The sequence below is a fragment of the Trichomycterus rosablanca genome, chromosome 1 (assembly GCF_030014385.1).
Source record: "Trichomycterus rosablanca isolate fTriRos1 chromosome 1, fTriRos1.hap1, whole genome shotgun sequence".
Taxonomy (NCBI): domain Eukaryota; kingdom Metazoa; phylum Chordata; class Actinopteri; order Siluriformes; family Trichomycteridae; genus Trichomycterus; species Trichomycterus rosablanca.
Genome location: NC_085988.1, coordinates 21,149,784 through 21,174,299, shown reverse-complemented (window position 1 = coordinate 21,174,299; position 24,516 = coordinate 21,149,784). Strand labels below are relative to the sequence as shown.

Sequence of the window (24,516 nt, the reverse complement as noted above, 5' to 3'; positions counted from 1 at the left end):
TGTACACTGACTACTCTAAGTTATATCCAAGTTTCATGTCTATAGTGTTGTCCCATGAAAAGATATAATGAAATATTTGCAGAAATGTGAGGGGTGTACTCACTTTTGTGATACACTGTATATATATATATATATGTTTACTATATTGCCAAAAGTATTCACTCATCTGCCTTCACACGCATATGACCTTGAGTGACATTCCATTCTTAATCCATAGGGTTTAATATGATGTCGGCCCACCCTTTGCAGCTATGCAGCTATATAATTTGGATGGATGAGTGATGAGGCAATATATATATTGTGTATATTGAATATATATTATGTATGTTGAATCTGTTTCAAACAATCAGTATTAAACAGAGCAGAAATATGTAAAATGTGCTACTATTTATGTTTATTTCAGAATAGGGTGCCCTTTTTTCGTCCTAAAATGCCTGTTTTAAACTGCCATACGAATGTGCCATACTGACACATTAAACTACCAGATGCTGGTAGTTGTATCGGATGCTGAGAGTGCTGGCATTTCTCCCATGGCGATACGGTCATACTGCGCAGGCGCAGTTCATCCCGGCGAGGGAATCCTAAAGGGTGTACCAGTGTTTGGGATGGGCGTCTGAACATGGACACATAATAACGGTGTAGACATAACTATATACAGTACACATGCTTCTTAACTGGTGCTTTTTATATTAAGGACGTCCTATAAAAGAATAAAAATGCCGGTGAGTAATAATTATACTTGTTTGTTTTTGTCTCTGTATGCTGAGGTTCCTCCCTTGGATATGCGGTTGCCAGTTAGCTGCTAGCAGGCAGGCTAGCTGCCCGTTTGACTAAAAAACGCTTAGCATATACTTGTTTGTTTTTAATGACACCCTTTACTTTATGTGCTTCTTGTTTTTCTTATTATATTATTGATATTTTAAATGAGCATTTACAATGTTATTAAATTGTAGAAGCATAACGCAGGGTAGTGTTTTCAATTAGCCAGTTAGCACAAATACCAGTGGTTGTCTAGACAACTAACCGTAACAGCTAGCTCACTGCTTAGCGCACTGCTAGTCAAGCAGCTTTGAACGCTACTTTTATTACAAAAGAATTACAATATTTAGTAGTTTATTCTATTCATATTATATCAATGTTTAGATAGTTAAAATGACAGTCTGTGATGCTAGCAGCTTGTTATCGTATTTGTTGCAGATTTACAGTTGTATTTAAAAGTATTACCCCCCTGGTCAAATTACACATACACTGTATATTTGTATATATGCAGCAAACATTTTAAATAATATACATGTTAAATCTTACTCCAAATGCTTCTGTCAGTGAGTGGTGTGAGCAAGTTTGGACACCCTACTTAGTACCTAGTAGCAGCCTTTTTGGCACATATCACATTTTGTAAATGTAGCCAGTTGGAAGTACTTTTTCCCTTTACATTCATTTAATGTTAATGTTTTACCACCGCTTTTTTATCCTGGTCATGGTGGCGGTGGGTCAGGCTTTTCCAGAATCACTGGGCACAATACGGTAATACGCCCCAGACAGGATGCCAATCCATCACGAGGTGTCGGCCTAAATGTCTGTATGTAAGCCACTCAGATTCTTGTCCAGTTACTTGTAATCTCACGGATGGACTACTGCAACTCCCTCCTGGCAGGTGCTCTTATGTTCACCATTAAACCCTTGCAACTCATTCAAAATGCAGCTTCTCGTCTGGTTTTTAACCAACCTAAACACTGCTACATCACCCCTCTTCTGCGTTCTTCTCACTGGCTTCCTTTAGCTGCTCGCATTTAGTTTAAAACACAAAGCCAAAAATGGACCAGCCCCAAGCTACCATCAAACCCCGCTCTGTACCACGCAACCTTTGAGCCACTAGTCTCGCTCGACTTGATTCTCCACCCAGAACTTGAGGAAGACAAGCATCAAGGCTTTTCTCTGTACTAGCACCCGAATGGTGGAACGTGCTTCCCTTGTCTGTCCAAACATCTGAGTCTCTTGCTGTCTTCAAAAGACAATTAAAAACCCACCTCTTTACTAAGCACTTAAGCTGACTTGTACTTACTTACTAACGCCCGCCTGAGATGGGATGTTTTGGTCTGTTTGGCATACACAGCATGTTAAAGATTTGCACACACATTATTAATGATTCAGTCTAGGACTGGAAAGGTTATTTGTAAACTTAAATAAATAAAGGTATACCCATACACTTATACTATTGTATAACATGCTAAAATAATTGAAGTTGTTGTGAGTGAGTTTAAATGTATAGTTTTTTTGTGATTACGGCTGCTTTAGCTTAGTGCTTAAGATACTGGACTAGAGATTCTGATTCAAGCCCTGCCACTCCTAAGCTGCCAATGTTGGACTTTGGATAAAAGTAGAGATGGGACGATCGATCGGCTATGAATCGGTATCGGACGATTTTTAATAAAAATATGCTATCGGCGATCAGCGATATTACCTAAAAGTAGCCGATCCGATCGTGTGATATATAAAGACCATGTTAAGTTAACAGCTCAGTGGATTGATCCAGACTTTGAGCTACGATGCGCCAACCATCACATCACCATTCATCAACCATCGTACAGAAACCACAGTGAAAGCTCTTCATGACCTAAAATAACATCATTAACGTTGTGCATCATACATACGATGTAATTTTGCTGATTGTAATATTTACTTTAAAAAGATAATTCAACCCGGTCACATCTGAGTCGATTCTATCAGCACGTTATATAAACTCCTGGTTCACTTTGGTAAATCGTAAGCGGTTCTTACTTGTGATGTAGATGAGAACAGAAGACGTTACAGAGCCAATCAGAGGCAAAAGTTTATTCATTACCAAATTCGTTAGTTCAGGATCATCTGCTGAACTTTTAGCTCCTTAGACGGAACGAGTCTGACTCGGTTACAGATCTGTGGTAATAGCAGTTTAATTAAGCTTTTTAATGAAGCTTTTTAATGTAAGAGAGTCACACAAAATGTTCTGTAGTAGCTGGTGTTTATTTAAAACCACGACATTTAATTAATAACAGTAAACACGGAGAGATAACTGAGAAGAGAAACTTACGCTTCGCGAAAAATGACTCGTGAATCAATGAATCACTTATAGCGATACAGTGATCAAAGCGTCTCTTCTAAAGGCACAAACACACGCGAGCGCTGCTCCGGTTTATCTTCACTGTAAGGCTCTTTTTAAGTTTATTTATTTTATTTACTGCTAACACCCCCCGATCGCAATCGGCTATCGGCCGATGTCCCTGAAAGGAGATCGGAGATCGGAATCGGTGCCAAAAACCCCGATCGTCCCATCTCTAGATAAAAGCATATAAATCAATATAAATGTATCAAATACACTCTTTGCTGATAACCCTCTGACTTTCCTCTGATGATATATATATATATACTGTATATATAACATGGAAACGATCAATACATTTACGGATTGATCTGGCTTTGCTCTGAAAGGTAGCAGCACAAGATACGCATATCTTACTGTTCTTAAGTCTATGCAGGCAATATGGCCCTCTGAAAGTCAATATGAGTTGAAGTGTGACATATATAATTGAACTGTAGTATAATCTGCCCTGTTGTTCCTTTTCCAGAGCAACAAGCTTGATAAGTCTGAAAAGCCTGAGGTCAGCGATAATGTTAAAGTGGTGGTGCGATGTCGACCTCTCAACCAAAAAGAAAAGATGATGGCATACAAGCAGTCAGTCAATGTGGACGAAATACGAGGAACCATAACAGTGAACAAACAGGAGACGGGCAATGAACCACCAAAGACCTTCACATTCGACACTGTGTTTTGCCCTGACAGCAAGCAGCTAGATGTCTACAATTTAACAGCTCGGCCTATTGTTGATTCTGTTTTAGAGGGATACAATGGTAATATTTCAGTGTAATATCTCAAACAACACAAACATTTGTGTAATTTATTCACTTGATTAAATGGTGTTTTCTATTTAATTTTTAAGTTTGAACATGAACAAAAATGCATAAATCCATTTCAAACCTGATTAAACATTTTTTGCACCTACAGGCACCAAAACAAATCAAACCCTTCTGATAGTGGACTGTCACCAATGGCACTATGAATAGAAACATAAGCCCCACATTAGAAAACTAAGGAATTCATGTTCAATGCATTTTTGCTGATGTAGAAATGTATATAATATTGTTTAACTTTGGTACTTTGTTAGTGAGTGTAATTGCATGTAGGTGGTGGTCTCCCTATGCACTTATAAAAAGGATTGGTTTGACTAACTGGTTAAAAAAAAGTACACAAAGCAGTAGTTTTTTTTGGCCAGAATAAGGAAGAAGACCTTTCACCTTAAGCTGATCCAGATGTTATGTCAAATGTAATCACAGAACCACCAAAACCTCTATGCTATGAATTAGAAGCTGCTGGAACATGGGTGACACTGTCATCTTTAAGCAAGTAAAAATCATCCCATGCACCTAATTTTTTAAATTATTGATAAGTCATTGGATATAAACATGCTGGGACAAAAAAACAATTTAGACATTGTCCTTTTATTTTTAATTTGTAATTACAAATGCTTACTTAATACCTATATTAACTCTTGTTAAAAATGTCAGTGTAGTACAACTGGAGTACCAAAGTACTTTGCATTTTATTATTACAGGAACCATTTTCGCCTATGGTCAAACAGGCACTGGAAAGACCTTCACTATGGAAGGAGTTAGAGCAGTGCCTGAGCTCAGAGGAATCATCCCAAATTCATTTGCTCATATCTTCGGCCACATTGCAAAAGCAGAGGGAGACACTAGGTGAGCGCAACATTATTTTCTTACTTTTGGATCAGGCAGTATAAGCTCATTTTATTATTTAATGCAACCACTTTATACAAATTAAGGCATTTACATGCTAGACAGTTTAGACTGTTTTCCGGGTACACAAGAAAACATGATTCAAGTCGGTATGTATAATACATTTAGAACACCTAAAGCCGGGTTATTTCTGACAGTCATTAGTTTTTAATCTGCTTGGAAGTCTTATCATTCTGGCAGTCGAAAGCAGTTAGTAAGCAGAATATGAGCAACAATTGGTCAGAGTGCAATCGTGGGCAGCATTTGCTTAGTGTTAAAGATACTGGACTAGTAATCAGAAGGTTAACAGTTCAAATTTTAATGCTGCCAAGTTGCCCCTGTTTGGCCCTTGAATAAGGCCCTTAACCCTCAGTTGCTTAAATTGTATTTGGTATTTGGTCATCGTTGTTAGGTAGCTTTGGATAAAACCATCCGCTAAATGCTGTAAATGTAAATGTAAAATGTGCAATAGGGAAATAAATAGAGTCATAATATTGTTTCCATTTGAATGAACCAAAAAGCCCCACCAGGTTGTGCTAATATTACATTTCCATTTTAATAATCCATTTCCAACATTACATTTCAGTTATATTGTATTTTAGAATATTACCCAAATTGATCCTATTGATGCATCGGCATGTCCATAAAGGGTACCTGCAGTGCTCTTTCAGATTTGTCATGTATATGGAAATGTATTCAGGGCACAAGTTATCCAATAACTATGGCAAAATACACTTGACAGATGCAGAGAAGCAGGCTCTGTCTTTTTCACCCACACAGAAAATACCTTTTTACATCTTTACCTTCTGTACTTTTGTCATTGGGCACAGATAATATATACAGTTGCATTCAGAAATATTTAACCCCCTCACCTCAAAAGATATTATAGTGATGTGGATGAAAGATAATGACAATAAATTACAAAAAAAACCTAATTAAACTAAAAATATTTATTGATACATATTCAAGTTATTTTGACAACCGAAGTTGACTTAACTTTGAAGTCCAAATGAAAAATGTAAATCTTTTAACACATGTGGATGTGCACTATTATTCAACCCCCAGCTTCAGTACTTTGTGGAGCATCCTTTAGCTTTTATAACTTCTAACAAACGTTTTCGGTAAGTTCTAACAAGCTTCTTACACCTCTCGATTGGAATCTTTGCCCATTCTTCACGTGCAACAGCCTGTAGCTCAGTGATGTTTGATGGCTTCCGTGCTGTAACTGCCTTCTTTGAAACCCACCAAAGATTTTCAATCGGATTCAAATCGTCTGACATTTTGCATTATGATTATTCATGCCATTATATGCCATATCAACCACTTGAGATTCACAGTGATTTCCACACTTGGCTCACATCCACTCCCAGTTCTCATTCAAAGGCTTTACACTAATGCTTATCTCAGGTCCTTTCTTGTATGAGCTGCTTTACATGTTTCTTTCTTTTTTCCGCTGCCAAGTCCAAACACACTAACTAAATGTAGTAAACTGATAAAAATGTTATATTATGATGGTAAGATTTTACCAGCACTTTATTAAGAAAGTAGAACGTACAGGCTAGCATTAAGATAATTTTGAGCTTGCCTGTTCTCTCTCTCTCTCTCTCTCTCTCTCTCTCTCTCTCTCTCTCTCTCTCTCTCTCTGTGTGTGTGTTTTTGTAGAAGTTTCTGATGTTTTTAAAGATAAACTGGAGATTAAATGTTGACTAAATGTGCTGCTTTATTTTATTTCAGGTTTTTAGTTAGAGTTTCATACCTGGAGATTTACAATGAAGAAGTTCGGGACCTGTTAGGCAAGGACCAGTTGCAGAGATTGGAGGTGAGAAACAAAAAATTCACATATTTTGAAACGTTCAGCAGTGCATGGTGTTTTTTTTCTAGACCAACATGTTTCATCAGCTTATAAGTGATGCTAATCAAACAGCCTAACCACAGTTTTGCTTCAGATAAAGAGAACTTCTAGTAACTGATTTACTGGTTATTTGTATTAGCTATGGTTTCAGTTAGCAAAAATAGAAGTGATAAATTGATAAACAGTACACCAATCAGTCTATTAGATCAGCTGTCCCCCTCCCTCCTCAGTGTATAAATCATAGGTTATTTGTAAGTTTACTAACCTTGCATGTGTTTTGTAAATCCCCAAAACAGGTGAAAGAGAGGCCAGACGTGGGAGTCTACATTAAAGACCTGTCTGGTTATGTTGTGAACAATGCAGATGACATGGATAGAATAATGACTCTTGGGCATAAAAACCGTAAGCATATATTTCTGTTTGCATGTATTAAAGAGCATTTCTTTGATTTAAAATGTACAAGATTAGGGTACTGGGCTGCTAATGAGAAGGTTGTTGGTTCAAGTCCCATCGCAGCTAGGTTGGCATTGCCAACTGTAAACAATTACTAAAGTGGCTACACTAACCCTATAAACATACATTTTTTTTTTTTATTTATTTACAGCTTTTTAATTTTATGCTACTTAGTAGCTCATCCTTCCAATGGCCTCCTAGTGGCTGAATTAAGTTCTAATCTTAATAAAGATCAAGTGACCACAGAATTTGGTTACAAACCTTGTCTGGAAATACTTAGAAAATACCCAAAGCACTGCCTATATGACAGTGGCTATTTTTACACAGTTAATATAGATTTACTAATGTAATGCATTGATTCATGTTTCATGATTAATATTTAATGGCACTTTTGATTTTGGTACCACGTTAGGTAAAACGTTACTGGAATTGTGATACTGTGATATCTCTAATCCAAGCACAATATTTTATTTTGCCAAAAAGGACTTGAAGGACCTTGAAAGCACTTTAGCTTAATATAAAGAAGGCTAAAATCATGACAACAGTAAGAATCACCAAGTTTATGGTTGATGGAGAAGATGTCAAAGTGATGGACAGCTTTTGGCTACTTGAATCAGTTATAACTAGCAGAAGGGGTCCAGCAGTCAAGAAATACAACACAGACTGGCACTGGCAGAACAAGAATGAAGGAACTGAAAAATATACTCAGATGTAAGATCTGTCTCTCCAAACAAAAGAGGTGAGATATAAAAGCTGGACAATAAAAAAAAAAAACATGAAGAATATCAGTGCCTTTGCATTTTGGTTTTGGCGAAGACTTTCAGAATATCTGGGGTGGCAAAGCCAAACAGATGGATCCTTGATCAAATCAAACTTAACCACTCACTTGAAGCCCAGATAACCAAACTGAAGCTCTTTTATTTTGGACACATTTTGAGAAGATCCAATTTATTGAAACATACACTTACGGTTGGACGTGTTGAAGGTAAAAGAGGAAAAGGACAGGCAGCAAGAAAATGAAAAAGTGGAACAAAGCCATTAAGTGGTTTAAAAAGCCAAAGAGGAGACAGGATGTTCTGGAGAAACCATATGGTCCATATCTGTATGGATGCCACGAGACAGAATAGATATGACAGCACTTAATAATAATAATAATAATAATAAAACACCGGATTCACATAGCTATATGTTTTTTAATTAGATGAAGGCTGATGACTTTAAATTTAGTAGCCTGCTGTAATGTGCACTAACAGGCTTGGTTCTTGTTTCTACAGGCTCTGTTGGTGCCACTAATATGAATGAGCACAGTTCCCGCTCTCATGCTATCTTCACTATTACCATTGAATGCAGTGAGAAGGGCATTGATGGTAACCAGCATGTGCGCATGGGCAAACTGCACTTGGTGGATCTTGCGGTGAGAAGATGTAGCCAAAGGCCATTATGATGTTGATGTCTTTATTGAAATGCAGATGCTCTTATGTATTTTCTTTGCTTTACAGGGATCTGAAAGGCAGGGTAAAACAGGAGCCACTGGGCAGCGTCTTAAAGAGGCCACAAAGATCAACCTGTCCCTCTCCACACTGGGAAACGTAATCTCTGCTTTAGTGGATGGCAAGAGCACCCACGTGCCCTATAGGAACTCCAAATTGACGCGTTTACTGCAGGACTCTCTGGGAGGAAATTCCAAAACCATGATGGTATACACACACACACACACACACACACACACACACAAACGTTATCAGTCATGTCTTGATAACAGGCACATACCTATTTGGTTTGCATTATGCTAGCCCACCACCACTGTCATCAGCTGCCAGACACCTACTCAAACATGATTGGCTATGTCTTGGGGGGGGGGGGGGGGGGGGGGGGGGGGGGTAATTCCTGTCTTGCACCAAGTATTAACCAGTGAAACTGGACTTGCCGTGACCCTGACGTGGTTGTTGGAATGAAATGAAATTTCCATCACACAGATCATTTAATAAATTTTTATGCAGTTCAGTCTCTCAACTGCGAACCAAGTAATTACATTTTATTGACTGATTTGTATTCAGTTTGGAGGAAATTGAAGTAAACTTTAGCATGTTCTCTGCTATAGCTCTTGCTTCAGCCTTTTGAAATAATCATGTATGAGTGTGAAGCACTGCTCCTTTAAAGAGCAATACATTCAGTCCTCTGGTACTTTATCTTTCTTTACATCTTTTTACTTTTTACTTACATCACAAGACTAAATGCACGTTGATTCTCATTTAAGTGATGATGAACAAACAATACATAACAATGGGCAGCTTTTTTAAATCTAATGTTATATAATTAATGTAAAATTGGTGTAGGTTAATAATGTATAGTGCAGATGGGCACTGACCACTGTAAAGTAATTCTGGGCATTACATGTACAACATAGTTCCACTTCACACTAGTAACTATTTAAACAGATTATCCATGCAGAAAATGTTACTTTAAAAATTATGTTGGGCCAGACACACTACCAGTTGTAGGTGTAGGGCACTATGATCTGACTGATAAACTATATTTGTGGTAGAAAGCAAATTATCTAAATTTGAAACCCTCATAGAACAAAGTATGCCCCAACATAGTGATGATGTAAAACACAACCTGTGTTTGGTCTTGTCATGTGTCATATGTGGGAGCAGGGCTAAACACAAACATTGGTGCTCCTTGCACCCAGTGCTCACAGTGGGTCCAGTTTCCATTTCTGACCATTATGTGGTTGATTAAAAAGAAAAAAATGAAATAGGACAAAAAGTTTGTTTTTTATTACAGCTCAGTCTTAATTGTTGTTTCTTTCTTAGTGTGCAAACATTGGACCAGCAGACTACAATTATGATGAGACAATTAGCACCTTGCGCTATGCTAACCGTGCAAAGAACATCAAGAATAAAGCTAGAATCAACGAGGACCCTAAAGATGCCCTTTTACGCCAGTTTCAGAAGGAGATTGAGGAGCTCAAGAAAAAATTGGAAGAAGGTATTCAATATATTCGGAAGTCTTTTTTTTAGTTTGAAATAGTTTGCATTGTTAAATACTTTTAAATGAAAATATATCAATTTAAATGTTTAAATCGGGTGTGTTGGTCAGGTGTACCAGACTAGCCTAAACAGTGTACAGTACACTGTGGAGCCAGCCAAAAATTATGTTTCCTAGTAAAATTACATCTAAAATCAGCAAGGTTTTCAGTGTGTTTTTATAATGCTCTCACAGTTTATTTAATAACAAGTGGTTGAACATGTGGTCTATGACTATCATAATATAGAGATTCCACAAATCCCATCCATGTCTGTTAAGGTCAAGGGACCAGTGGAGTTTCTTTAAACCAAACTCATCAAACCATGTCTTTATGGACCTTGCTTTGTACACATCTGTTGTCACATTTGATTTGATATATGCTAGTGGCATATTTCCGCTCATATAGAGTAAATGCAACGATTGAATGGTTACATGTGTTTGTTGCTTGTGTGCAGGAGAGGAGATCTCAGGATCAGAGGGAAGTGGATCTGAAGATATGGATGAAGGGGAGGATGAAGCTGGAGATGGTGGAGGAAGACGCAGGAGACGGCGAGGTTAGAGGCTTGCTCTTTATTTCTTTTTATAGCTGGAAACCTTAAAGCATACTCTCATTCTTTGACTGAATAATTTGAAAGAAACATAAAGGGGTTATAATAAGAATCACAAATCCCACTCCTCAAGATCGTATCTATTCATCATGGTCATTAAGAGAATTAATTAGAGCTCCCTACTGTGTTTTTTTTTTTTACCTAAAAGGGCATTAAATTCAGGCGCTCAGGTTGTGCAGCAGTAAAAATTACGACCTCTGCTGCTGATTGATGGCGCCTTTAAGAGACGAGGGATAATGTGTGATCAGAATGTGTCTCTTCATACACAAAGCTGATCCACATATGAACTCGCGTGCAAAAAGTGCAAAAAGGGGCATCAAAGTGACAGTTTGTCTGCTGCAAGTATTTTTGCAGATTAGTTTTAAATTGTTATAAATGTGTAACACTGGCCTCCTGATCAAAGTTTTAGAATGATCTTAAACCCTTCTGAAACATCCCAAAGGCAGTCTGAAATATGGAAGTGGATTTTGTTTTAGTTATGATAAGAGTAAAAACCATGTAGACCAGGGGTGTCAAACTCATTTTCACCGAGGGCCACATTAGCATCATTGTGGCCCTCAAAGGGCCGATTGTAACGTATCCTGCTGTGATTGCAGTCTGTTGTTTTTCTTGGAGGCTGAATTCTGCATTTATATTGTCCTCCTTTACCACAGACACGGCCTCATAACACAGACACTCCAGTTTCTCTTCCTGAGGCACAAACTTGTTTTCATTTTCATTAAATTTCCTCCTTCTGCTTAATTTTCTTACTTATCTTCTTGTACATTTTGGGATTATGTGTAAATATTTCTTAACATCATCTACTGGTGGGATGTGTCACTTTGCAGGTCACAAAATCAGCCTGCATTTTGAGAGATGCAGTTAATGTAGGATTCTACAGTGTATTTTAAGACAATTGTTCTGCCCTCACTAATAGTTTATCCCCCTTTATCAGCTAGACAGACAGACAGACAGACAGACAGCTCTCTTCAGAATACAGTCGGTTTTATTTGCTTCCCAGCTATGTGATACACTGTGTGCACCAGAATGAAGTAAAAATACAAACAATAAAAACAATAAAGAACTTAATACAGTACAAGCACACAGCTGTAATCAAGTGTTACATCTGGTACAATATGAGATTTAACCAAATGTAAAATAGAGGTAACGAGTTAGCATTTTGTGTAAAGATACTAATTGCTATAGTAACGGTAACAATTGTATTTAATTACGGTAAATTTGTAACTAAAACGCTGTGATATACTCACTAAACATTTACAAACAACTGAGAATATAAACGCCACTACTTACAGACGATGCTTTTGTATTATACTGCAAGATAATTATTTATGTTTATTATTATTGTTTACATTACTACCCACGTTCTTTTGCTGTAAAAGTCACATGGCTTCTCAGCGAAGGGCAAAGTTAGTTGCCATGACTACGATGTCACGGTTGCCGTTTAAAGGCGCAGGTGTCCCATTAAATTATAAGTGCGTCTCTGTAACGACTCGAACCATCACAACAATCGTACAGTCGTTTAAGCTCTCGCGGCCCACATAAAATGACGTGGCGGGCCGGATCTGTAGACAATGTGGTTTTGTGTGGGCAATGTGTGACCACACACTTGCAGAGGCCTACATTTAAATGCTGTTTTACATCACATTGACAAACTTCAAAGGAAATTGGAAAATGCTGACTAATCCTTTACTTCAAGGGTACACTCTGCGCTCAGTTCACAATCAGTGTTCCTTATTAATATTTCTCATGAGCAATATTTCTCTGTGTATTTCACTAATTTAAAATGATATATATTATTAAATATTGTTATTAGCAATTATTACATATTATCTTACTATTCAGCATTTTGCCAGTTGTGTATTTCTTATTTCAGAAGAGGCAAAAAAGCAAAAACTGTTTGCATGCAGACTGAGCTTGCAAGGTTAATTTCTTTTGAACTCAAACGTTGAGGATGAGACAGTAAAACAGGGATGATGGCTTATTAATTGGACATGGGAGCGTAAAGTAAGGCTATATTCCTGTAGCTGTCATTATAATCAAGTTAAAGTTTGAAATAGACTCTTTGGTCAGTCTATAAGATCGATAAGGACATAAATGAAAAATGATAAAACATTAACAGCAAAGCTTTAAATATATGTCACTACTAGGCTTTCAAACCGGATTTTCAAATTTGGTTTGTCTCTAATCAAATGCATCTGACTGATCATGTTCGGCACATAACATCACACACTCTCTCTTTGACTTTTGACTTGTGTGTTACTTCCTTTCCTGCTGACTCAAACAAACTTAATGATCAGATCTCCTGTCTGATTACCCCCCTGTCCACTTTAAGCCATTTTTTAAATGTTATAGTCAGTAGTAAATTTATTCATGATAACATAAAAGTGCTGTACAATCAGCATAGCAACACCCATACAACTGGCAATAAAACACAGAAAGCAGTTTACACAAAAGATGAACAGCTTTCATACTGAATCAAAAGCCAAATAAAAAAAAAATTGTTTTGAGACGGGATTTAAGAGCAGACACTGCAGGAGCCAGCCTAACATACAGGGGCAATTCATTCCAGAGGTTGGGTGATATAACTGAAAAAGTAAAGTATCTTCCCTGTGTTTTAATCTCAATTTTGGGACAGTCAGGAGGAGCTGGTCAGCAGACCTAAGTGATCTTCATGGAATGTGTGTTTGTAATAGGCCTGAAAGATTGGTTGCTAGCCCACTTAGTGATTTATAAACATACAACAATCTTAAAGTCAATGCAAAAATGAAGAGAGGCCACTATGGGCGGAAATACACCGATTAGGCATAACATTATGACAAACTGTGATGCACTGTGTATTCTGACACCTTTCTATCAGAACCAGCATTAACTTCTTCAGCAATTTGAGCTACAGTAGCTCGTCTGTTGGATCGGACCACACGGGTCAGCCTTCGCTCCCCACGTGCATCAGTAACCCTTGGCTGCCCATGACCCTGTCGCTGGTTTACCACTGTTTCTTCCTTGGACCACTTTTGATAGATACTGACCACTGCAGACCAGGAACACCCCACAAGAGCTGCAGTTTTGGAGATGCTTTTGCTGTCCATTCAAACCAATGGGCTGAGGTGGCACAACCCACTAGCCTGATAGCTAGCATCTCCCTCTGTGTACTGAAACAGTTAAATTCTAGCTGACCAGTACAAATTTGCAAATAAATGACACTTGTACACCATTATACAAATTAAAAATGAATGGGAATTTATTTACATTTACGTTTGCTATATTTGTATTTTTTGTGAGAAAAGTTGTGCCACACTGAATGCTGGGATTGTCTTCACCACTAAGAATGCATCTGATGCTTCCTGTTTTTCAGTCACATTATAGCTTAGAATTAAGGCACCTCAGTGGGCAGCATTTTAAGGCATCCTAGAATATAGACAGCTTTCCTTTTGGAAGAGTGTGTAGGATGACTTAAAATGCTGTCTATGTAGAGAGATCACTAGGTTTTCAGACAGACCAATTGTCCGAAGTGTTGTTGGTAGTGAGTGTTTTCATTCTGACATGATGCTGTTTTACTAATGGCAGGGAGGAAGAAGGTGTCCCCAGACAAGATGGCAGAGATGCAGGCAAAGATTGAGGAGGAGCGAAAGGCCCTGGAGGCCAAGCTGGACATGGAGGAAGAGGAGAGGAACAAAGCACGGGCAGAACTGGAGAAGAGGGAGAAAGACCTGCTCAAAGCACAGTAAGTCAGATTTCACATCAGTGAAATTAAGTTTGCTAATACAGATTATTTGGAATTGCCTTGTCACAAAAGTGAGTTTAAAAAACCTGGCCCATGTTTTATACCCTAGTTACCCTAGTGGTTATTTCCATTTTTAATAATTTACTGATGTTAAAGCTTTAAGTTTAGCTTGACAGACATCCTTACAATAACTGTGTTAGTAGGCTGTAGAACAGTTTGTGTTTTGTGTTTATGTATAGGATTTGGACAGAGTAAAATTACCCCAACCCAGCTCCATCTACAGTGCAGAAGCCCATGCCATACTTATGGCACTAAAATATGCAAAACAAAAACACAAAATCCTAATATGCACAGACTCATAATCATGCCTTAAAGCCCTGGAATCATGCACATCAGACCACCCTATAATTAACAATGTACAAAGAACAATCAACAAGCTAACAGAACTGGAATATGACATAAAGCTATGCTGGATACCAGGACACAGTGGAATAGAAGGGAACGAAAAAGCAGATCAGCTAGCTAGAGAAAAAACAAACCAAAATACGGCAAACATCAAAATCCCATCAACAGACTTAAAACCACTAATACACTCCTACATCAAGGAAAAATGGCAAAATGAATGGAACACTCAGACCATCAACAAACTCTGAGAAATACATCCAAACATCAATGCTAAACCAAGAATTCACCAGGGACGACGCACAGACCAAGCCATATACACAAGATGCAGAATTGGCCACACCAGAGTAACCCACCAATACCTGGTAAAAGGAGAAAACCCACCAACATGTGAAACCTGCCAAACACATTTTGACAGAATGCCCTAAATACACAAAGGAAAGACAACAAGTGCACATGCCTGAAACCATAAAAGAAATCAACACAAGAACAGTATTAACCTACCGTGCAGCCATAAAAATATAAAATGGACCAAAGGATAAAGACAAGATAAAAAAAGACAGATATATAATATCCAGTTCTGCCATTAAATGACACACGTGTTTAACATGGTGTAAAAAAAACCCAAATAAATAAATAAAATGTGTAGATTTGTGTTGTCGGTATTCTCCATGTCCTAATTCTTAGTGTCAGTTGGTGCAGAGCTCCAATGCTGACTATATGACTTGTTACAAAAAACATTGTATTAAATTTGAGAAAATGCAGAATTTTTATTAGTGTTCTCAGACGTTTTGCTCCCAGGACATGTCAATTATGCATCAGTTTTATTAAATCTTATCTATTTCTATCTCATTTATCTTTCAGGCAGGAACATCACCTGTTACTTGAGAAGTTATCAGCTCTGGAAAAGAAGGTTATTGTCGGAGGAGTTGATCTGTTAGCCAAAGCAGAAGAGCAAGAAAAGCTTTTAGAAGAATCTAACAATGAACTAGAGGAGAGACGGAAAAGAGCTGAGCAGCTCCGCAAAGAACTTGAAGAGAAAGAGGTAGCATTTCGTAATTTGGGCTTGTTTTGAATACTTTACTACATAATATCTAGCTAAAATCATGGCAGCTTGTATATTATGTATTCGTATAAGACTTAATTTAATTATGTGGATTTTGTTAAAAACAAACTATTTATAAAGGTTAGATTCTATTTTTCCGTCTGTCTTTACATATATTTATTTGTCTTTTAATATAGCAAGAGCGCTTGGACATCGAAGAGAAATACACAAGTTTGCAGGAGGAAGCTCAGGGAAAGACCAAGAAATTGAAGAAAGTCTGGACTATGTTGATGGCAGCAAAGTCGGAGGTATGTGTAAAAAGTGTGTTGGATAAGGTTAAATGTCCTGATCTTATATTACAGTTTTAATCCCGATGCCAGTACCAAAGTTCTGATTTTAATTTTATTCAAAATACACCTTGTCTATCACAGGGTAACACGTGCTCCTCAGGGCAATTAAGAGCAGCCATTTCCCCATTCTCATTGTTTTAAGAGGTGGTATGTTAGGGCGGAGAAAACTCTTCACAGATCACAGAACAAAGTTGCTATGTTGTGCCCATTCAGTTTAAATATATAAATAAATAAAAAACAATCAAATAATAAAATAGTTTTGCATCACATTTCTGTCGTAGCTACAGATTTAAAGGTGTTCGTTCTTTCTCTAGATGGCAGATTTGCAACAGGAACACCATAGGGAGATTGAGGGTTTGCTGGAGAACATCCGCCAGCTCAGCAGAGAACTCCGCCTGCAGATGCTTATCATCGACAATTTTATCCCTCAGGAATACCAGGTAAGTGTGTGTGAGAGTGAGATACTGTCAGGGGAAAAATATTGTTAAGCTCCAAATCTTTAATGCAAGTTTGACTGTCCACCTTCAGTGTTCATGAGTTTACCTACTACTAGGGTTGGGCGGTATGACGGTATTGCGGTATGCCGCGGTATTTAAAAATGTTGACGGTATTTTCAAAATGGTGACAGGTCTACCTTGAAAACTGAGACTTTAAGACATTCGCGCATCCACAGTAAGGGAGGGGTGGGAGGGGTAGGCGGTTGGAGCTCATGAATGGTTGTAGTGATGGGAATTATGGCTCCTTGAAGGGAGCTGGATCTTTTGGCTCGGCTCCTTTTAAAGAGCCGTTCAAAAAAATGCCTCTTCGTTCTTCGAGAGGCGCTACTGGGTAAACTATAAGACAGCCCCGATATTAATATCAGTGATAAACAATCAGGCAAATTTTGCTACCTTGCCTTAAATGTAGGCCTAATTCAAACAGTTACATGAGAAAAAAAGATTTATTTCAAAAGGGAAAAAAAAACTACAGAGAAGAGACATGCTGTGGTTGCATTGCATTAAGTTTCAGAACAATCCTCTCTTGTGCAGAGATGTGCCTGTGTTTGTTTCTGCTTTAAAACATACGCGCCATGAAAGAATCAGATTTAACTAGGGATGTCCCGATCACGTTTTTTTGTTCCCGATCCCGATCATTAATTTTGATCCCGATCCGATACCGAGTCTCAAACCGATACTTGTATTTTCTAGATATTGTCTAGATAAGAACTAGATAATACTGTTCACATAGTGCACACTTGAAGTACTTTACAGTTATTCAAATTAATCCAGTGTATATGTTTAACTACTGAATAGCTCTGCAGTGCTGAAGGGAAAAAATTGCCTGCATCCAAGCTATTGCTTAATGTTCTTTTATTTTTACGAAATAAAAGTAAACAAACTTAGTGCAGCATTGTAGTAGTAAAACTAGAACACTCAAAATAAAGTGTGTTTTGACCCTTTGGGGCTTCCATAGTGCATGGAATAGCGTGCTTGGCTAACGCGATGACTCTAGCTGTCTGCTATTCGGTACCGTAACAGAAGAAGTTAATAAAGTGTTATATAAAGAGGCCAGCTGTAGCCAAGTGGTTAAGGTACTGGACCAGTGATCAGAGGGTCCCTGGTTCAAGCCCCACCACTGCCAGGTTGCTGCTGTTGGGCCCTTGAGCAAGGCCCTCAATTGCTCAGACTGTATAAAGTAACTGTAATGTAAGTCGCTTTGAATAAAGGCGTCTGCTAAATGCTGAAAATGTAAATGTTCTGCTCCCGACAATTTGTGAATATATCGTGTATTTATTTCTTTATTAAGCAAGTGCATCACTACGACGCTCGGTTACATAACTACGCCAATCAGAGTGCTTGATACTGAGATGTCTTGTAACACGTGAAAGTGTAAAAGTTATTGTTTTTTAAACCGGTGTGATCCTTGACTCACCCACCATATAAATAGTAAAATTGTACAGTAATGAACGCAGCTCTGCTCCTACCGCCTCGTGAAACGCTCGCATTACAGACATTACACTTCACTGCTGGATTTGTTTCACTTTCCAATTTAAAGTATTTCCACACAGCGGACATGATCGGCTTAGGATCGGCTTTAGTGAAGCCGATACCGATCAGTTAAAAAAAGCCTTGATCGGCCCCGATTCCGATCTTTGAGATCGGATCGGGACATCCCTAGATTTAACATAATTAAACAAGTTTTTTTCTCAATTATTTGTCATTATACTACTAGCACTGCTTGTTTTTTTGCATGTTCTCTCTGTAGCTCGGTTACAGCTCTCTCTCTCTCTCTCTCTCTCTCTCTCTCACTGTGTGTGTGTGTCTCACTCGCTCTCTCCGCGATACTAAAAGTGTTTTCAGATTTGAATTTTGACAATAAACAGTTCTTATTATGACTGATTAATTCCCTCTACTGATGCAAAGCTGAATGGGTGGATTACAGCCGATAAGAACTGCGCAGAAATAAAAATATATATAACAGCTCCCAGAGACGCATTTACACTTTTGCGTACAATATTTATTATAGATCAGATAGGATAAGCAATGTTTGACGTTCTGATTGTTTTATTTTTTGTAATAAAACATTTGAATACTGTGATTACACTGTAAAGGTTGTCCGCCCACCGCCACATTTTACAGCAGTCATTAAATAACGGAATAAATGGAAGCTATAATACACAGCACAGCCTACCTTAATAGTTGAATGTAAACCTAGAACATCCAGCGACAGTGCGAGCAAGACTCGAAGATAAAAATTCTCATCTGTGTTTTGACATCCCCCAGTACCCCTGTCTACAGAATTGGTTGGGAGTTTTCCAAACTCAGTTTCCCGACTCTCATGTTTTAGCTGCTCTGCACCTCGATATCTTGGACATTTTGACTAACCAATTGCTAACTGAATTGTCATAGGATTGCTAAGACCGGCTCATAGTGCAAATTAACCAGTAAACGTGAGGCACTTGAACTCTACTTGAATGAAAAATGTTAAATCACTAAACACAAACTTTACATTTTGCAAATTGCATATTACACAGAAACCGGCTCATTTCACGGTTTGTAACGCGATTTTCACGGATGTGAATTAGGAAGGGCCTTTATATACAGTATATTTCTGTAACTCATGAGGAATTAGGATGTCTTGCTATCTTTACCAGCAGATTTCAGGAATTTAGAAATTATTGAAAGAGAGGCAGTGGTTGCTCAGGAGGTACAGCAAGTCCCTTAACCCTCAGCTGACTAGATTGTATTCATCACAATTGTAATTTGCTTTGGAAATAACTAGCTGCAGATGTTGAAAGTGTACAAAGTATATTGACTCTGTATAGGTTTTTTTTTTTCATGACTAACACATTTACATGCCACTAAGTGGTATTTACTATATTAAATTAAATTATAAAGCTTTTTTAAAGCTAAAGTAGAATTTTTCCAATTGTTGTGCTCTAGGAAATGATCGAGAATTATGTGCACTGGAATGAAGACATTGGGGAATGGCAGCTGGTAAATGTGTTTCTTATTTTAAAAAATACTTTTATGGTGTGTGGCCTGAGACAGTATTAATTTATTCTGTTAAACTCCTTTCCTCCCCAGAAATGTGTGGCCTACACCGGCAACAACATGAGAAAACAAACCCCTGTGCCAGACAAGAAGGAAAAAGATGTAAATGTTGCTTCTGCACTCATTCTGCACTCTGTACAAAACATTGCTATGAATTAGTTTTCATTAATGCCATGTTTGTGTTTTCTTTAGCCATTTGAGGTGGATCTGTCCCATGTGTATCTTGCATATACAGAGGAGAGCATGCGCCAGTCACTGATGAAACTAGAGAGGCCCAGGACCTCAAAGGGTGGCAAGGCACGGCCCAAGACTGGGCGCAGGTAAGATTTTGCTATGCTGCTTATACAGTGCTACTTATCTATAATCAACAATAAAAAAAACTACATAATGATATACACTGATCAACCATAACATTAAAACCACCTCCTTGTTTCTACACTCACTGTTTATTTTATCAGCTCCACTTACCACATAGAAGCACTTTGAAGTTCTACAATTACTGACTGTAGTCCATCTGTTTCTCTGCATATTTTTTAACCTGCTTTCACCCTGTTCTTCAATGGTCAGGACCCCCACAGGACCACCACAAAGCAGGTATTATTTGGGTGGTGGATTATTCTCAGCACTGCAGTGACACTGACATGGTGGTGGTGTGTTAGTGTGTGTTGTGCTGGTATGAGTGGATCAGACACAGCAGCGCTGCTGGAGTTTTTAAATGCCGTGTCCACTCACTGTCCACTCTATTAGACACTCCTACCTAGTTGGTCCACCTTGTAGATGTAAAGTCAGAGACGATCGCTCATCTATTGCTGTTGTTTGAGTTGGTCATCTTCTAGACCTTCATCAGTGGTCACAGGACGCTGCCCACAGGGCACTGTTGGCTGGATATTTTTGGTTGGTGGACTATGCTCAGTCCAGCAGGGACAGTGAGGTGTTTCAAAACTCCATCAGTGCTGCTGTGTTTGATCCACTCATACCAGCACAACACACACTAACACACCACCACCATGTCAGTGTCACTGCAGTGCTGAGAATGACCCACCACCCAAATAATACCTGCTCTGTAGTGGTCCTGGGAGAGTCCTGACCATTAAAGAACAGCATGAAAGGGGGCTAACAAAGCATGCAGAGAAACAGATGGACTACAGTCAGTAATTGTAGAACTACAAAGTGCTTCTATATGGTCAGTGGAGCTGATAACATGGACAATGAGTGTAGAAACAAGGAGGTGGTTTTAATGTTTATTGTTGAAAGGTATCAGTCAGGAGAAGAATACAAACTTCTTCAGTCTGAGCTGGTGGTGAATACCCCAACCTTATATGCAGACGATTTGCATAACGAGAACTACATGTTTTTTTTTTTTTCATTTAAACTCAAATGTCTACTTGTGTTCTGAACAGACTCAGCTGTAATTGTGTTGTTGTTTTAACAAGATGAAATGATACTGTGCTATAAAACAGTTTAGTCACTTAATTCATTTGTTGAGATATGGATTTAATAATCTGTTTAAAAGCTTCAGATGGATTAAAACTCAGCTGCTTGACTACTTACTAGCACTCTTTTTAGACAACACTTTGTTCTGTCTTGTGTTACATCCTCTTTACCCTTTTTCTTATGTACAAAGCACTTAAAACCTTACCCCCATCATATCTGTTCTTTCTTATTGAGTCATACTTTACTGGTTTGCTTATAATTTACCCATTTAATCTACCATCTGATTACAATCTCTTATCTAGCAGAAGATCACTTTTTCTTTATTTAACTACCACCTCAAAACATGCCTGTTATCCCAAGTTTACAAATTGTCCTAGACATGAAACCACAATAGATGTAATTTACTGCTCTGCTTGCATCACCTCTTCTCTTGCTTATCTTTGTAATCATCAAATATGTTGCAATGCTAATTAACTGTCTCTCTGTGCTATTTTTGTTCATTGTTTTTATGATTCTTTGTGAACGTCATGTGTAAGAGTATTAGGTTAGTAGATTGAATGTAAACATGTATTATTATTATTATTATTACTTACAGGGGTTGGACAAAATAACTGAAACACCTGTCATTTTAGTGTGGTAGGTTTCATGGCTAAATTGAACCAGTCTGGTGGCCAATCTTCATTAATTGCACATTGCACCAGTAAGAGCAGAGTGTGAAGGTTCAATTAGAAGGGTAAGAGCACAGTTTTGCTCAAAATATTGCAATGCACACAACATTATGGGTGACATACCAGAGTTCAAAAGAGGACAAATTGTTGGTGCACGTCTTGCTGGCGCATCTGTGACCAAGACAGCAAGTCTTTGTGATGTATCAAGAGCCACGGTATCCAGGGTAATGTCAGCATACCACCAAGAAGGACAAACCACATCCAACAGGATTAACTGTGGACGCAAGAGGAAGCTGTCTGAAAGGGATGTTCGGGTGCTAACCCGGATTGTATCCAAAAAACATAAAACCACGGCTGCCCAAATCACGGCAGAATTAAATGTGCACCTCAACTCTCCTGTTTCCACCAGAACTGTCCGTCGGGAGCTCCACAGGGTCAATATACACGGCCGGGCTGCTATAGCCAAACCTTTGGTCACTCGTGCCAATGCCAAACGTCGGTTTCAATGGTGCAAGGAGCGCAAATCTTGGGCTGTGGACAATGTGAAACATGTATTGTTCTCTGATGAGTCCACCTTTACTGTTTTCCCCACATCCGAGAGAGTTACGGTGTGGAGAAGCCCCAAAGAAGCATACCACCCAGACTGTTGCATGCCCAGAGTGAAGCATGGGGGTGGATCAGTGATGGTTTGGGCTGCCATATCATGGCATTCCCTTGGCCCAATACTTGTGCTAGATGGGCGCGTCACTGCCAAGGACTACCGAACCATTCTGGAGGACCATGTGCATCCAATGGCGGTGCCGTGTATCAGGATGACAATGCACCAATACACACAGCAAGACTGGTGAAAGATTGGTTTGATGAACATGAAAGTGAAGTTGAACATCTCCCATGGCCTGCACAGTCACCAGATCTAAATATTATTGAGCCACTTTGGGGTGTTTTGGAGAAGCGAGTCAGGAAACGTTTTCCTCCACCAGCATCACGTAGTGACCTGGCCACTATCCTGCAAGAAGAATGGCTTAAAATCCCTCTGACCACTGTGCAGGACTTGTATATGTCATTTCCAAGACGAATTGACGCTGTATTGGCCGCAAAACGAGGCCCTACACCATACTAATAAATTATTGTGGTCTAAAACCAGGTGTTTCAGTTATTTTGTCCAACCCCTGTAAGTATTAAGTAAAATTACTGCAACTATAACTTGACTGAAGTATATTTATAGAAAGTGAAAGCACAGGATTACTGTTACAGTTTGTTAAATCGCTTAGTCTATTTTAAGATGTTTACATGTGGAGTTGAGCAGGTTACTTTGTCAAATAAATGTTACAACTTATGTATGTGCTTTCCCATTAACTGAGAAGATTACAAATATAAAACAGTCAACATTTCACGTTTTATGCCACTCAGGTGGCGCAGCGGTAAAACACGCTAGCACACCAGAGCTAACATTTTGAACTCGTCGGGTCGAAACTCAGCTCGGCCATCCGGCTGGGCTGGGAGGCTATATGAACAATGATTGGCTTGTTGTTCATACAGGGAGGGAGCTGTATATGGACATCATAACTGCTGGCTGATTGATGGTGTCTGCACAGAGTTGAGGAATAATGAGGGTGTGGCTCTCCATACACAAAGATGATCCGCATGTGAACTCACCTTGTGCAGGTGAAAAGATGCAGTCGGTTACTGCACACGTGTCGGAGTGGGCGTGTGTCAGTTCACTCTAATCAATTGGGGCGGGGGTCAGCACCAGTAGAGAGGAAGCATAATGCAATTGGGTAGAAATTTGACACGTTAAAGATCGGGAGATAAAGGGGAGAAAATGCATTAAAAAATGTATCATGATTTTTTATGAAAAAATATGAAACTGGAGTTCTTATTATACGCTTAAGATGTACTAAAAACATTTGCTCATTGTTTACAGGAAGCGTTCGTCCAAGCCAGAGGTGGGGAGCGAGTCTTTTATGCAGTGAGCACCTGTGATCCCTCACTGCAGGAATCAGGCCAGTCAACTTTTGAATGAAAGAATGATATTGATATTAGTTGACTAAAGGCACAAACATTTAGATGTAAGTATATTAAATCTGTGGTAAAGATACAAGTATTCAATGTACATATGTCGGAATAATGTCACCCTGTTCTTTACTGTTGTTAAACACTGATTTATTCAAACCGCTCATTCAGCAAATGACATATTTCCTGTTTAATCATAGAGGAGTAAAAGTGTTACTTGGGGGTTTTAAGCTTCTGTTACATGTCAGTACTCCCCCTGATGCCCTCACTGATTAGCTTGTCTTGAACAACCTACTTTAGATATGAATCACTTGCTTGAAGCTTGACGTCTGCAGTTGTGTTTAGGTCTTTATTTGATGTATATGCTGTATGTATTGTGTGTTCCTGACCTCGTTTGGTGGGAACGTTTGAGAATGTCTGCATGCGGTTTCATTCATTGTAGCATCATTTATCAGTAGTACACACAAATGCACTGTAGTCAACTTTATTTAATTTCAAAATGTTTACAATACTCTGCTGTTATATGTATAACCCCTAATTTAATAAATTATTTAAAGGTTATTTCATATTTGCA

The 24,516-nt window shown here is 38.5% G+C and overlaps 1 protein-coding gene across 1 annotated transcript; it reads left to right on the top strand.

Annotated features, from left to right (window-relative positions):
• Positions 1-560: 560 nt before the first annotated feature.
• kif3a (kinesin family member 3A) lies at positions 561-24,503 on the top strand. The gene is made up of 17 exons (XM_062990105.1): positions 561-722; positions 3,606-3,888; positions 4,650-4,794; positions 6,568-6,652; positions 6,982-7,087; positions 8,413-8,552; positions 8,638-8,835; positions 9,955-10,129; positions 10,624-10,722; positions 14,341-14,497; positions 15,764-15,944; positions 16,142-16,252; positions 16,609-16,734; positions 19,717-19,770; positions 19,861-19,929; positions 20,020-20,147; positions 23,854-24,503. Exons 1-17 carry the CDS (start codon positions 717-719, stop codon positions 23,900-23,902), a joined length of 2,112 nt encoding a protein of 703 aa, XP_062846175.1. The 5' UTR covers positions 561-716; the 3' UTR covers positions 23,903-24,503.
• Positions 24,504-24,516: the final 13 nt, after the last annotated feature.

Excerpts from the sequence above, each read along its gene's own strand:
- kif3a (XM_062990105.1), top strand. Across the intron at positions 10,130-10,623 it reads CAAGAAAAAATTGGAAGAAG|GAGAGGAGATCTCAGGATCA; the intron begins GTATTCAATATA and ends GCTTGTGTGCAG. Across the intron at positions 16,253-16,608 it reads TGATGGCAGCAAAGTCGGAG|ATGGCAGATTTGCAACAGGA; the intron begins GTATGTGTAAAA and ends TTCTTTCTCTAG.